General features: G+C 46.4%; 1 protein-coding gene across 1 annotated transcript in view; it reads right to left on the bottom strand.

Moving 5' to 3' along the window:
- Positions 1-9,484: 9,484 nt before the first annotated feature.
- Positions 9,485-14,524, bottom strand: part of gfra2b (GDNF family receptor alpha 2b) — a 42,971-nt gene continuing 37,931 nt past the window's right edge. Inside the window, exons 9-10 of the mRNA XM_034601577.1 lie at positions 11,676-11,723; positions 9,485-10,216 (exon numbers count right to left, since the gene is read on the bottom strand). Coding sequence (XP_034457468.1) covers positions 10,067-10,216; positions 11,676-11,723 — 198 coding nt within the window. The 3' untranslated portion in view covers positions 9,485-10,066. The remainder of the gene's footprint in view (positions 10,217-11,675; positions 11,724-14,524) is intronic.

The following is a 14,524-nucleotide window of genomic DNA, read 5'->3' as shown; positions in this document are numbered from 1 at the left end:
AAAGAGGAGGAGGAGAGAGGTGGAGAACAAGAGAAGCTGGAGGAGGTGAAGATATGAAGCAAAGGGAGATGGAGACAAGGAGAGAAAAGGAAAGAAGGGACGAGAAGAGAGGAGGAGAAAGAAGGAAAGAGGAAGATCAAACGAGAGAAGAGGAGTTGAAACGAGAAGAAGCCAAGAAACAAAAAGGAGGAGAGAGGAGGAGAGAGAAGGAGAGAGAAGGAGAGAGGAGGAGTGAGGACGAGACAGGAGGAGAGGAAGAGAAGCCGGAGGAGGTGAAGTTATGAGGATGGAGAAAATAAGGAGAGTGAATATAAAGACCTTTCAATCTGCCACTTTCTATATGACAAACTCTACATTATCCGAGTGTTTACCCCTCTGGCCTCCCCCTCCTCCCCCTCCTCACCCCTGTGATCTCTCTCCTCCTCCTCCTCCTCCTCCTCCTCTCTCGGACTCTGATGCTCCTCGCTCACTGTTGCTCTGCTTCTCCTCCTCAGGTCATTCATAAATTCTCACTCTGCAGCAAAGACCTCTTTTTATTTTTTATCGTTAGCCCCAAACTATTTTTAACTCACTTTTCTCACTTTCACTCCCTCTTTACTTCTCCCCCCTCTTCCTCCCCCCTCTTCCTCCCCCTCTTCCTCCCCCCTCTTCCTCCCTCCTCTTCCTCCCTCCTCTCCCTCCTGTTGTTGCAGATCAACCTTCAGCTTCTCGTCTTCGCACTCTGTGGTTGTGTGTAATGTGAGTATCGAGTCTCTGCAGCAGCTTCATGGTGAACGTCTCCGCTGCGTCTCTCTTTTATTGAACTTTTCCAACTTTTGATCTAATCCATGAAGTAGTGACACAAATCTCGTCTCGTTTCTCCAGAACAATCACAAGCTTCACACCAGTCGTGTTGTTCAGGATCCAGTGAAGTTCACGTGTTCAAGATTAATAAACTGAAGAAACAGCAGCAGGTTCTTTATTCACTTGGACAGTTTCACAAAGTATACTGTATATTACTCTGTAGTTCATAACCATCAGTATAGAAAATGAATGTACGAGAGTTTCTGGTATAAATACTAATAAGGTTGTGTGTGTGTGTGTGTGTGTGTGTGTGTGTGTGTGTGTGTGTGTGTGTGTGTGCGTGTGTGTGTGTGTGTGCGTGTGTGTGTGTGTGTGAGACATTGTCAGGGAAAAAGAGTCTGTGTGTTCAGAACGTGTGTATTAACTGTTTCACAGTATTAATCCTCAGAGACGCAGGTCAGAGGAAACATTCAACTCTCAGCTGATTTTTCTGCTGAGCCCTAACAACCCATACACACACACACACACACACACACACACACACACACACACACACACAGACACACACACACAGCTCACCTTACACTCTGAATCCAGATGTAAGAATCTGTTTGAACACTCAACATCATTCATGTAAAAAGTAAAGAGGAGTAAACTTTAACTACGAGTACGATCTGAATCCTTCTAACACACCTGCAGAGAGAATAATGTCTCTGTCCATACGTGTGTGTGTGTGTGTGTGTGTCTGTGTGTGTGTGTGTGTGTCTGTGTGTGTTAATGAGGGGCAAACAGCTGAGCTCACTGAACAGTTCCTGCTGACCATCTGCACAGCGGCACCCTGGGAAATTAAGTAAGCAAACACAGTTAATTATTGGAAGATGAATATACAGAGTTGTGTCTGTTCCCCGTTGATAAATAAAAGAATAAAATCCAGATGTGGAAGCAACACACTCATCATCATGAGTTCCTGAACCCAGAGCGATGGTGTAAGTTGGTCCAGTTAGTTTGACCGTGGAGCGTCACGTGTGTTCTTTAACACGCGTGTGTTCTTTAACACACGTGTGTTCTTTAACACACGTGTGTTCTTTAACACGCCTCAGTCTCATTCGGTCTGAACTCACATGTTCACTGTTCAAAGTGTGGTTTCACTGCTGCAGTCAGAAACACGCTTACAAGATTACAACACGTCTCTGCAGCAGCTCCCTGATTACCCAGCATGCATGCTGCTTGAACGCACCCCCCACAATAACAAAGGGTTGTGTCTACACTTCTCCTCAAGCTCTGAGCGACGCACACAGGAAGTGTGTTGTTGCTGTGGAGTTATTGTCCGCTCAGGGAACCAATGAGCATTCAGACGTTGTGTCGCTGTGACGCTGAAGGAAAGTTAAACACACGAAGATTCACGGATCTTTGTTAGTGTCTGTGAACGTCAGGTTTAATATTCAGAGAGGGAATCAAGAGTCGTTCCCACCGTGACGTGTGGAAGTCACTTTGACGCCATCTTGGTTCTTTGAAACCAGAAGTAACCATATTTGGAGGAGTGGGGGGGTGGAGCCACACTTAGTGGGTTCACGTGGTGTCGGAATAATGAGTTACCATCCGGGAATAATTCATGTGAACGCCACCTCGAGTCGGAACAACGACTCAGAAAGTTCATGGACAGATTAACATATCTTTTATCAATTAATCAATCAAATGTTATTTCTATGACTCATATTCAAAAATCTGTTTTTTACAATCTTTGTTGTGACCTTTGTATAAAAGCTCTTGATTGAGACGTGTCGGTGGGCGTAGATTTGAGATGTAGAGATGAAGTGAAGAAGAGGAGGCAGCCACAGAGATGAAGAGGATTTTAAAATAAGAGGCTTTGATTGAACATGTTTATCATCAAAGGACAAAGTCACAGGTGTAAGTTGGATCCGTTCGATCCTGTGATCAGTGACTGAGGTTTGGTTTGTTCACGCTCTGTGAACATTGTGTGAGTCTGTGTCACCGAGACACAAACAGCAGAGTGTGAGTCTGTGTCACCGAGACACAAACTGCAGAGTGTGAGTCTGTGTCACTGAGACACAAACAGCAGAGTGTGAGTCTGTGTCACTGAGACACAAACAGCAGAGTGTGAGTCTGTGTCACTGAGACACAAACAGCAGAGTGTGAGTCTGTGTCACCGAGACACAAACTGCAGAGTGTGAGTCTAAGTGAAGAAAACAAATGGGCTCCAGCCGAGGAGGAGGAGGAGGAGGAGGAGGAGGAGGTAAAGAGGAGGAGGAGGAAGAGGAGGAGGAGGAGGAAGAGGAGGTAAAGAGGAGGAGGAGGAGGAAGAGGAGGTAAAGAGGAAGGTGACTGTAATCTGTACAGAATAAATTGGTCGTGTCTTTAGTCGCTCTGACACTGACTCTGGTAAGTAGGTTGCTCTGAAGCTAGTGGGCCCTGAAGGAAAAGGGCCAGGGAGGTCCAGGGAGACCGAGGAGCACAGACACACAATGTGATTGGTCGACCGGGGCTTTTTAATGTAGAACTCAGTCAGTGAGTGTGAACCGAGACGAGTTCTGCAGCCGACACGGGCTCCTTCAGGACTCAGAGGGACGGTTCCACACTGAAACCTGCTGAGTTCAGACTGAGGCTTGTTCCACTTCAGTGTAGCTGCTGCAGGAGAAGTGTCCCCATCCTCAGGACCTGCTGATGAGTCCGTGGAGGAGACTCAGGCTCAGGCTGCTGCAGAGGTTTCCACAAAGTCATCAGGCAAAGTGATGAGAAGAGGAACATCTCAAAGAAGCTGGGGAGAAGAACATTTCAGAGACAGTCGTCTCAGATCCTGAGATATTCAGAGAGAACATGTGGACGCTGCAGGAGACTAATGTAAAACACTGGAGATCCTGATCCTGATTCTAAACCTGATCCTAAACTTGATCCTGATCCTGATCCTGATTCCAAACCTGATCCTGATCACTGACACTGGTTAGATTTTCAGGTGCGATGTGATTTGATCTTTTTACAGGAGGAGGAATTCAGAACCAACTCCAGCAGCATTTTAATCCATTCATCCAATTTATTTTCTCTGAGGCGGCAGGAATTGGTTTTCTGATAATGAAAAGAAAGATACACTGTGTGTGTGTGTGTGTGTGTCTGTGTGTGTCTGTGTGTGTGTAGCTCTCAGCTGTGTGTGTGAATCAGTGTGTGTCTGTTGTGTATGTTTTCATTCTTCAGCTGGTCATTGATCAGAGCTTTGAGTGTGTGGACGTGACACATCCAACACACACACACACACACACACACACACACTCTCTCACACACACACACACACACACACACACACACACACACACACACACACACGCTCTGCTGACCTTGATCATTGTTCAGGTATAAAATACACTTGGTGATTTCCATCGATGCTTCAAGCTCAACAAAGTCGTGTGAGACAGAAAAATTAATTTGACCTGATGATTTTAAATGATGTTGTTGGTTTATAAAGTTATATTTGTCCTTGTCTCTTTTCTGTCTCTGTCTCTTTTCTGTCCTCGTCTCCTTTCTGTCCTCATCTCTTTTCTTTCCTCGTCTCTTTTCTGTCTCTGTCTCTTTTCTGTCCTCGTCTCCTTTCTGTCCTCGTCTCCTTTCTGTCCTTGTCTCTTTTCTGTCTCTGTCTCTTTTCTTTCCTTGTCTCTTTTCTGTCTCTGTCTCTTTTCTGTCCTCGTCTCTTTTCTGTCCTCGTCTCCTTTCTGTCCTTGTCTCTTTTCTGTCCTTGTCTCTTTTCTGTCCCTGTCTCTTTTCTGTCCCTGTCTCTTTTCTGTCCTCGTCTCCTTTCTGTCCTTGTCTCTTTTCTGTCCTTGTCTCTTTTCTGTCCCTGTCTCTTTTCTGTCCTCGTCTCCTTTCTGTCCTTGTCTCCTTTCCTACACTCAGCTTCTTGCTCTGTTATCGCTGTGATAAGTCGCCGTGTTTAAAGGTTCCAGATAAATCTGTTGAACCGGAGGAAAGAGGACGAGCATCCGTCTCCACATGACACAGATCTGAGACCAGAGGAGACGGAGACAGGAAGTTAGAAAACAACATCACAGGTGAAGACGAGGGACATTAGAGAGAGAATTTGACACAACAGTTAAATAAATAGAGATTTGAGTCTGGTCAGTGGGAACTGACTGAACTCATGATGATGTCATTTCCTGCTCCCGTCTCCCGTCTCGCCGGCTCAGATTTGACTGAACATTTCTTCTGATTGTTTCTTTTCTCGTGTTTTGTTATATAATCTTCGTTCTTTTGTTCGGAGTCGACAGAAAAGCTTTGACAGAAACATCAGTTTTCTCTTTCACTTGATCTTCTCTGATGTTCCACTGGTCGAAGACTCTGACGTCTGAAAGGCTCAAAACAATGACTGTATTAGGACATTTGGGGGGGGGGGGGGGGGGGGGGCTCTGCTCTCCTTCCCGTCAAACCCCCCCCCCCCCTCTGTCCGCAGGGCATCAGTGTCACTGCTCAGTTTCTGGGATATTTCAGGAACAGCAGCGTCATGTTACTGAGCTTTTATTCCAACAGGACACTTTATTTTCAGGCTCACTGATATTTAGTGGGACACCGGGCACAGCGGGTTGTAATCTGGCCCCGCAGCAGCATCAAACCACCGTGATCACACTGATATGCACCACAGTCCTCACCGAGCGCCGCCGCCGCTCCGCTCAGACAACACGTCAAGACTCCTTAACACAGTTTGGAGTTTAATTTCACACCGATTATCACAGAGCTGTGTTTTAAACACACTGCACAAAAATGAAAAGCAATTCAGCAAGTGTAAACCACACACACACACACACACAGACACACACACAGACACACACACACACACAGACACACACACACACACACACACACACACACACACACGCACACACACACACACGCGCTAACAGAGGCTTATACAATTACATCCATTCAGTGTCAGGACTAAGTGAAGTTTATTGTGCTGAACACAGAAGAACGTTGTGTTGCCTCGCAGCCTCCACAACTTCAGCAGACGCACAAGGACACACACACACAACACCTCTGTCTGCTGAATGACCTCTGTCACTTCCTGTTCAACACATTTATTATGAAGTTAAAACTTCAGATTTTATCTTTATCTTTATCTTTATCTTTTGTCTTTTCAAACAAGTCGAATGACTTTGTGACAGGAAGAATATCTATGATGTCATTTTGACAGTTAACATCTGTAACTCAGTGCTGATGAGTTGTTTCTCCCCCCCCCCCCCCCCCGTTTCATAATGACACCTCACACTTGTTGCTATAGTGACAGGAAAAGGCTGAGTGGCCCTTTAGTCACACACATTACACACATGATGCCACTGATCCTGCTTTAATAAGGATGTGTGTCTAAACACATTTACAGTACATCTGTATTTACAGCTGTTTTCAGACATGAAGTCCTGACGTGTTCCTGATGTGTTCCTGACGTGTTCCTGATGTGTTCCTCACACGTTCCTCACATGTTCTGCAGGTTCTGTGTGTGAGAACAAATGTCTGAGTCAGTGTCTCTGGACATTTTCTGGATCTTCTCCTGCAGCCTCCTAGTAAAATGTGTGTAACATGTCCTCGTGAGTCCATGTGAGGACACAGCAGGACAATGTGTGGAAGCTTCCCAGAGAGCGAGTGGACGTGTTGATGAGGTTTCTAACACGTGACGGACGTGAAACTGGAAGAACACAAATATCTCAGGATGAAGAAGAGGAGCCGTACACGCAGAAGACGAAGACGTCAACTTGGACAGACGAGGAGGTTCCAGAGCTATGTCTCTGTCTCATTTCAGACAAATATAAACTTCATTATTCCGGTTGTCGGGGGTGTCGGCTCTCATCAACCACAGCCTGGACTTCATCCCCGGAGCCTCGCTTGCACTCACCTCACTTCATCTGGTGGCTGATTATGGAGCTGTCCCCCCCGTCCCTCAACGCTGGGGCGGCGACACCACAGCGAGTCCAGCTGACATGAAACATTACAGTAAATATCCGACATGGTTAAAGTTTCATAAGCTGCTCCGTGCAGAGGAGACGAGAGGACTAGATAAAGATGGACGACATGAAGACCTCCAGAAGTGAAGCTGTTATCAGTGCCTGAATCAAACTGGGAGAATATCTGCATGGATTAGACTGATGCTGAGGACGAGAGGGAAGGAACTGTGTGAAATAAAGAAGTAAAACATGCAGGCGCCCACACACACACACACACACACACACACACACACACACACACACACGTGCACGTACGGTCCGTAGATTGTTTTATTCTTGAAATGGTTGTTCCTCTTCTCTCTCTGAGTGTGAGTCAGTGTGTGATGTGTGCAGGTTTTAATCAGCTCCACGATGCCTCATCACCGGGATCAGCTGCTCGTCTCCTGTCGAGTCATGAATCACTTGTTCGGCGCTCTGGGTTAAACAGAGGAAGAAAACCTCCGAACGTGTGAAAGCATCAGGTCAGAGGTCCCAGTTCGAGAAGAGCCTCTTACTCTGAGCAGATTAGAGCAGCTCTCACTTCACTTCAACAGTTCACTGTGCTTCACCTCTAGTTTCCACACGTCCTCTCTTTAAAGTTTCATTTTCAAACCTCTGAGCTCTCTCTATGAAATCTGTGTAAACAGCTCAGGAGAAGAATCACCATCACAGACAGTTCAGATGCAGCAGCAGGTTCTTTGTGAACTGCTCCACTGATCTGTTCATCCTCAGATGAAGACCTGTGGACCTCCTCACAGGGTTTAAAATACAGTGGAACCAGTAATCAACAGTTTTTATGGATCAAAAAGCTCGGGACAGAATCGTTCCTTTAGAAATGCTGTTTTAATATCTTGGTTATAGTGATGAGGTAATCTGTTTACAGTGATCATCTGGGTCTTTTCATTTTAGGGCTGTAAAAGATGTATTTCGAGTTTTGACCGGCTCTGTCGGTTTCACTGCTCCTCTCAACATCTCTTTATCTTCATTCTCCTCCTGGACCTGTGGATGTGGGAGCACTGTTCTCGTCTCGGACCACAGGGCGACGTCAGGTCTCATCGTTAAGGCGGAGACGTCAGTGAAGAGCCGCCGCTGCTGGTTGAGTTCTCCTCTTCTGTCCTGTTGATTCAGCTTCTAAACGAACAAGCTGTGACACCGAGTTGAACTGTGCTGCCAGTTTGGCTCTGATTGAAACGCTCAGTCCTGCCTGAGGGATCCTCCACAGGTCACTCCATCCCGTTGGGAGAACGCCCTCCTTCAGTTTCTGGCTTTGTGGCCTTTTCTGACTTTTGGCTCATTTTTTGGATCACATTCAGTTTGAATTTGCATATTTCCGTCCGTCAGAGCTCATCATCTGTGACAGCTCTGACTCGTGTCTGTTCAGATGTCAGGAGATGTTATAAAGACTCGTTTTCACTCCTGCAGATTAAACTGGACGAACACTTTTACCAAACTGGAGCTCGTCCCTCCAGGATTAGGTGGAAATACTTTTGATTTCCAAACTGGTCGAGCTGCATGTTTGACAAATGAGTTCAGACAGAGGATAAATTGACCTTAACTCTGAGAGACTCACTCTAAATGAACTGAAAACACTTAGCAGCCGAGAATTAAGGCTCCTAACAACCCATAATGCACCAGTCTCTGTAGAGCGCCATGTTATACTGGTACTCTCCGTCTCCGTCTCGTCCTTAAATATGAGACAAACGGTCTCAGACAGTTTCCTCTTACGTTTGGTTGAGATCCTGCAGTGAAGTAGTTGATATAAGATGAAACGTCACATGAGGAAGAAGAGGAACGTTCAGGCTGCATGTTCAGTGCATAAAGGTAAAGAATAAAACACCGGCTGATGTGAAGTCCCATTTTAAACTAAGATACGATGATGAAAGGATCTTCAAAGACAAGGAGACGCTCACTGATAAACCACGTATGTACAGAGCTGCTGATCCAGAGTAAGTCTAACATTAGCAATACATTATTAGCTATACAAGCTAAGTTAGCTAAGGTAGCTTAGCTTGTGATCAGAAGTTTATCCCAAGCTAGTAACACATTGTGATTTCTGATGTGTTTTGACGATTCTTTCTTCGGAGTAGATTTCCTGTTCTAACGAGACCACCAGAAAGGGGCGGGGCTCATTAACATAATGAGTACACCAGTGAAGACATTTGAAAGAAGATGTGATTATTAAGAACAGAGTTTAGTTTTCAGGGTTTAATCAATGACAGGAGAGGATCTGTAGACATCAAGCAGTCAGTAGTGATACACGTTCACAATATGGTTTCAATTGCTTATAAGAGTCAAATCCTCACACACACACACACACACACACAGAGGACTCACTCACACAACTTTACACTAACAGAATGAAGTGAAATCTACACTCTTTCATTGAGACTCTTGGTCTTTTCATATTCCACATTAAATAAAGTTTATACAGAATGTGGACAAAACAAAAACCAAGATAAAGACCTGCAAAAAGCACACTGGTGAACAGCATGAGTGTGTGTGTGTCTGTGTGCGTGTGCATGTGTGCGTGTGCGTGTGTGTGTGGACCCTGTTTACCCGCTAACGAGGTCTAAGGGGAGGTTGACGGAGTGTGTGTGTGTACACGTGTGTGTTTGTGCTCGGTATGTGTGCAGTATACTTGTGTTGCCACAGAGAGGTGGAGGGCAGTGATGAACTGAGCTGACAAACACCGTGCGAGGATCCGTCCCATCTCCGGCCTCCAAATCCCATCTCTCTCTCAGGCCGCTGACTTTAAGACTTGTTGTGTGTGTGTTTGTGTGTGCGTGTGTGTGTGTGTCTTTTTGTTGGGGTGTGTGTCTGTGTGGTTTTGTGCTTGAGCCAAAGTCCCTTCGCTTTTCAGCCCAGTTGTCTCAGATCCAAGAAGCTAGAGGAAGCGAGTCGGAGCCGAGCGGCACAAGAAAGCACACGAACCCTCCAGACAGCGAGCGCTGGCAGAGCAGATCCAAAGAGCCTGAGTGTCTCTGAGCTTCTCTTCTTCATCGCTCTGCCGCTCTGTCCGTCTCATAGTCTGGCCTCCTCTTCCTCCATTCTTCTTCTTCATTGTGTATGTGTGTGTGTGTGTGTGTGGACAGCGGATCTGAATGTCCTCCAGAGGATTTCCTTCTCCTCGAAAAGGCCGTTGTTGATGTTTGGATGTCTCCCATTTGACATTTTCCCGAAGCGAGCGGCGCCGAGTCACGTGACTTTCATGGGGTCTTGCCATTTAGGACTTTGAATGTGTGTGTGTGTGAGAGAGAGTGTGTGTGTGTTTGTGTGTGTGTTGTGTGTGTGTGTGTGTGTGCTTCAGTTCACATTAATGAGATGTAGAGTAGAAACGTTGGCAGGACGGACACACACACAGTCACAGAGATGTGGTGGAGGAGTGGAGCTGAGTGGCGGCTGCTGCTCTTCGGACCTGCGGAGTCCTGAGAGTCTATTGACTCCTGAGCCAACAGAGCCTGTGGGGGGGGGGAGAGAGAGAGAGAGAGAGGGAGGGAGGGAGGGAGAGAGAGAGAGAGAGAGAGAGAGAGAGAGGGAGGGAGAGAGAGGGAGAGGGAGAGAGAGAGAGAGTGAGAGAGGGAGGGAGGGAGGGAGGGAGAGAGAGAGAGAGAGAGCGGGAGAGGGAGAGAGACAGAGAGGGAGGGAGGGAGAGAGAGAGAGAGGGAGGGAGGGAGGGAGAGAGAGAGAGAGAGAGAGAGAGAGACAGGGAGGGAGAGAGAGAGAGAGAGAGAGAGAGAGAGAGAGAGAGAGAGGGGGGGAGGGAGAGAGAGAGAGAGAGAGAGAGAGGGAGGGAGAGAGAGAGAGAGAGAGAGAGAGAGAGAGAGAGAGAGAGGGGGGGAGGGAGAGAGAGAGAGAGAGAGACAGAGAGAGGGGGGGAGGGAGAGAGAGAGAGAGACAGGGAGGGAGAGAGAGAGGGAGAGAGAGGGAGGGAGGGAGAGAGAGAGAGGGAGAGAGAGGGAGAGAGAGAGAGAGAGAGAGAGAGAGAGAGAGAGAGGGGGGGAGTGAGAGAGAGAGAGAGAGAGCCAGGGAGGGAGAGAGAGAGGGAGAGAGAGGAGGGGGAGAGAGAGAAGGGGGAGAGAGAGAGAGAGAGAGAGAGAGAGAGAGAGAGAGAGAGACAGAGAGAGGGGGGGAGGGAGAGAGAGAGAGAGAGAGAGAGAGAGAGAGAGAGAGAGGGAGGGAGGGAGGGAGAGAGAGAGGGAGGGAGGGAGGGAGAGACAAACATAAGAGCATTAGTGAGGAGAGATTCATCCTGTGAAATTGATCTAATAAATTATTTGTACATTTACCAGAAATTTACAGTTATTTTCTACTAAAGTTTTCTTCGTATAAATAGAGAAAAATAATGCTTCAAAACAAACATAACTGACATCGATCACACTCTACGATGTCCCCTTGACGACAGTGGTATTAGTTCTTTTACTGTCCTCAGACCTGACCTGAAGTATGGACATGTTCCTCACATGTTCCTCACATGTTCCTCACATGTTCCTCACATGTTCCTGACATGTTCTGTACGTGAGAACTCAAATGTCTGAGTCAGTGTCTCTGGACCTTCTCCTGCAGGCCCTTTGTGTTATATCTTGAAATGTGTGTACGAGCTCTGGAGGTTTTCGGGTTTGGAGGAAACAGAGGAAACGTCTCAGTAACACTGGAAACTTCACTGATGATTTAATTCAGTAGCTGGATGTAAACTCCACTCTCTCAATAAAACTATGATTATTATTATGACACAGAAAGTGGTTTGTTGCCTGTTGACACGATGACGGACCTGTTCACCACCCGTACGTCAACATCCACCACATGATTGCAGGGAAATCAATTTGCCGCCACCCCCTCATGAATGTGTGTAATTTTTGCTTCAGTAATGTGATTTTAAAGTGTGAGAGCACAGAGAGGTGTGAAATCAAAGCTGCTCACCTCTTCACACTCGTACTCATCAGAGGGGACGCACTTCTGTCCTCCATCCTGTAAAACAAGGTGGAGCGAGCGCATCAGCATCAACCACGTTCGGCTCATTAACGCTGCCTCCGTTAAAGAAGAGCTTCTGTGACTCTTCTGTTGTCAACAAGCTGCCACTCGGACACATTGACAGAAACTGTGACTGACCGACCATCTGCTCTTCCTCCGCCTGCGCCCTGGCTCAGACGTCGTCAGTCACGATCACACACGTTCTTTTCTGTCTCTTTTCAGCTCTTTACTGTGACGGTTAGTGGCAGTGATAATTACTGGCTGCTTAACAAATGATTGCATCTGTTATCTCGAGCTTTATTCACGTATCCTCGGATTATAAGAGGACGGATTGTAACAGTCAGAGTATAAGCTGAGTCAATAATAACACAAAGACTCTGACTTTGAATAACTATGCTCCAACTTTTAGATTTAAACTCACAGATGTTCTGAGGGAAGAAGAGCGAAGTCATGTCTGTGCAGAGCTGAGTGGAACAGAGTCGTCTACGGAGCGTCGTTACCAACAAAGAACTAAATAGCTGGTTTTGCAAAAAAGGACGTGAACCAATCGAGTCCAGCCCAGTTAATGATATTAAATGGTCAACGTCATCTAAAGGACACAACTGAGGACACGTCCCAAACATCTGCAGGTTATTATCAAGCTGGAGCTGAAGACCTTCAAACATACAAGAGATCTTCACCATCCTGTCCCTTCTTTCTCTTCTATTGCTGACCCGGCTCTTGTGACTCGTCCAATCAACAAGCTTCACTTTGTTTTCACTGCTCCGCTCACGTCGAGCTGAAGCTCACAGATCAAACTCCTGAGGGAGTGGCACCTTCACGTTTCAGATGATACTGGTAACTATGGAAACGTGTTGTGTTCAAAGCTGCATCGATGAAGCTGGCGCACTAATCCACAGAAGCTTCTGGCTTCTCCTCAGGGCGACTGCTGCTAAGCCTCATGGGTATTATAGTATGTAGAGATGTGCGTAAAGAAAAGCGCTGATTCCTCAGAAGTGAAGTATAAATAATTCAAAGTGTTGGTCAGGATGTGAACCTGCAGGATCGTTACAGCGTTCAGCAGATCAGTCATATTAATGAGACTCCAGAAACAGACCTGTTGTTTCAGCAAGAAGGACGAGAATCACTGAGGTCATTGAAATGCAGAGCAGCAACAGCAGCGTAAACAGAGACGCACACACACACACACACACGCACACACACACACACACAGCATCATTTATCTGCATCTTCCATCAGCCTCTTTGTCAGCGCCTCATTAGCATATCTCCTCCCGTTGCCTGGGTGGGAGAGCCAATCAGATCTTATCGCTCGACGAGGAAGAAGAAAACTCTTTTCAGTGACGGGGAAATCGTGGAGCGCAGCCTGGAAACGCCGCGTGTCGGATCATTGTCATTTCCCCCGAAATACACAAGTGCAAATCCACAAATATGCCCGGGTGTGCACATACAGCAGGTTGTTATAGCGATGATTAAACCGTGCGGCTGAATCATTATCATATTGACTGTTGCTGCGGTAACCTCCTGTGACACTGGACGCCTCTGCAGGTCTGATTCCTGTAAACTGGCAGCTCAGCAGAGCTCACACAGAAGTGATAGCTATATTCATGTGCTTTAGAAAGGTGATACCATTCAGAGTGAATTCTCAGCCGCGTGCACCAGGTAATATACAGCATCCAGAGGGACTCTGCTTCTACTCTTCTTATCTGCTCCTCTCTGATGTCACTTCATCTCCGACCACGCCACAGTGGTTTCATATTTACTGGAACCGCTCGCCTGCACATTCCCGGTGTTTAGAGACGGGGTTGAAAGTGCTGACGGGTAGAACTCTGCCGTATTGCTCCATGAACCCGACCAGAGCTTTTGTCACTGGAACTAAATTGTGAACATTTGTCACAATAAAACAGAATCCTCTTCCTCCGGGTCTGTGAACTCACCAGCTGACGGCCACACAGAGACTCACTGGTCACTCTGACTCCGTTTGTCTTCTACAGCAGCAGCACTGATGTAAAGACTCAGAGTTAGACAGAGACTCAGACGACAGGAAGTCATGATAATACTCCTGTGAACTCAGGATCTACCTTCACTCAGCGCTGTTAGGTTGTAATAATCATGACAACATCACATCATTTATACCAGATGATGACAAATCAACAAATTAAGCCCGTCGCTGAATTCAAACAGTTGACCTCAAAATTCAAAGTGAACAGATTTAATGTGACGCCTTCTTGTCTCTTAAACAACTTACACAACAGAACAATCAGCTTCTGAGTTTCTGTATTTCTTCTTTCAGACGCACTCTGGGATCAGTGTAACAAACAGACCTGCTCCCAACTTGTTAAACTATTTGTTGTTTTAACTTCCCTCTGAAGGAGTCTGTGATACGGCCTCTGCTCTCTGACTGGAACATTTTTTAAATAATAAAAGAAACAGAAGCCACTTAGAAAAGTCTCCTGTGAACCTTGTTATCAGTGAAACACCCACATCGACCAAATCCTCGACAGTAAAGTGATGATAAAGTTGCTGATCAGCTCAGACAGAGCAGACTAATTATAACTGATGGAGCGAGGCCGAGAGCTGTGAGGTGAAAGGTCACGTTATGTTTCTGTAATGGAGAGAATGGACAGACGTCCTCCGGCCTCCTGCACCATCTTCATCCAGAAGAAACAAGCACATAAAGTCTGAATGATGATTATTATAATTATTCCTGAATGCAGTTTGCATTATTCTTCATCATTAACCATCAGAACTTGTTGTAAATATTTCCTGGTGTATATGAATGTGAGAACATAAACTGTG

The sequence above is a fragment of the Hippoglossus hippoglossus genome, chromosome 12, assembly GCF_009819705.1.
Source record: "Hippoglossus hippoglossus isolate fHipHip1 chromosome 12, fHipHip1.pri, whole genome shotgun sequence".
Classification (NCBI taxonomy): Eukaryota; Metazoa; Chordata; class Actinopteri; order Pleuronectiformes; family Pleuronectidae; genus Hippoglossus; species Hippoglossus hippoglossus.
Note: the sequence above shows the minus strand (reverse complement) of the source record. Positions and strands in the feature narration are given on the sequence as shown.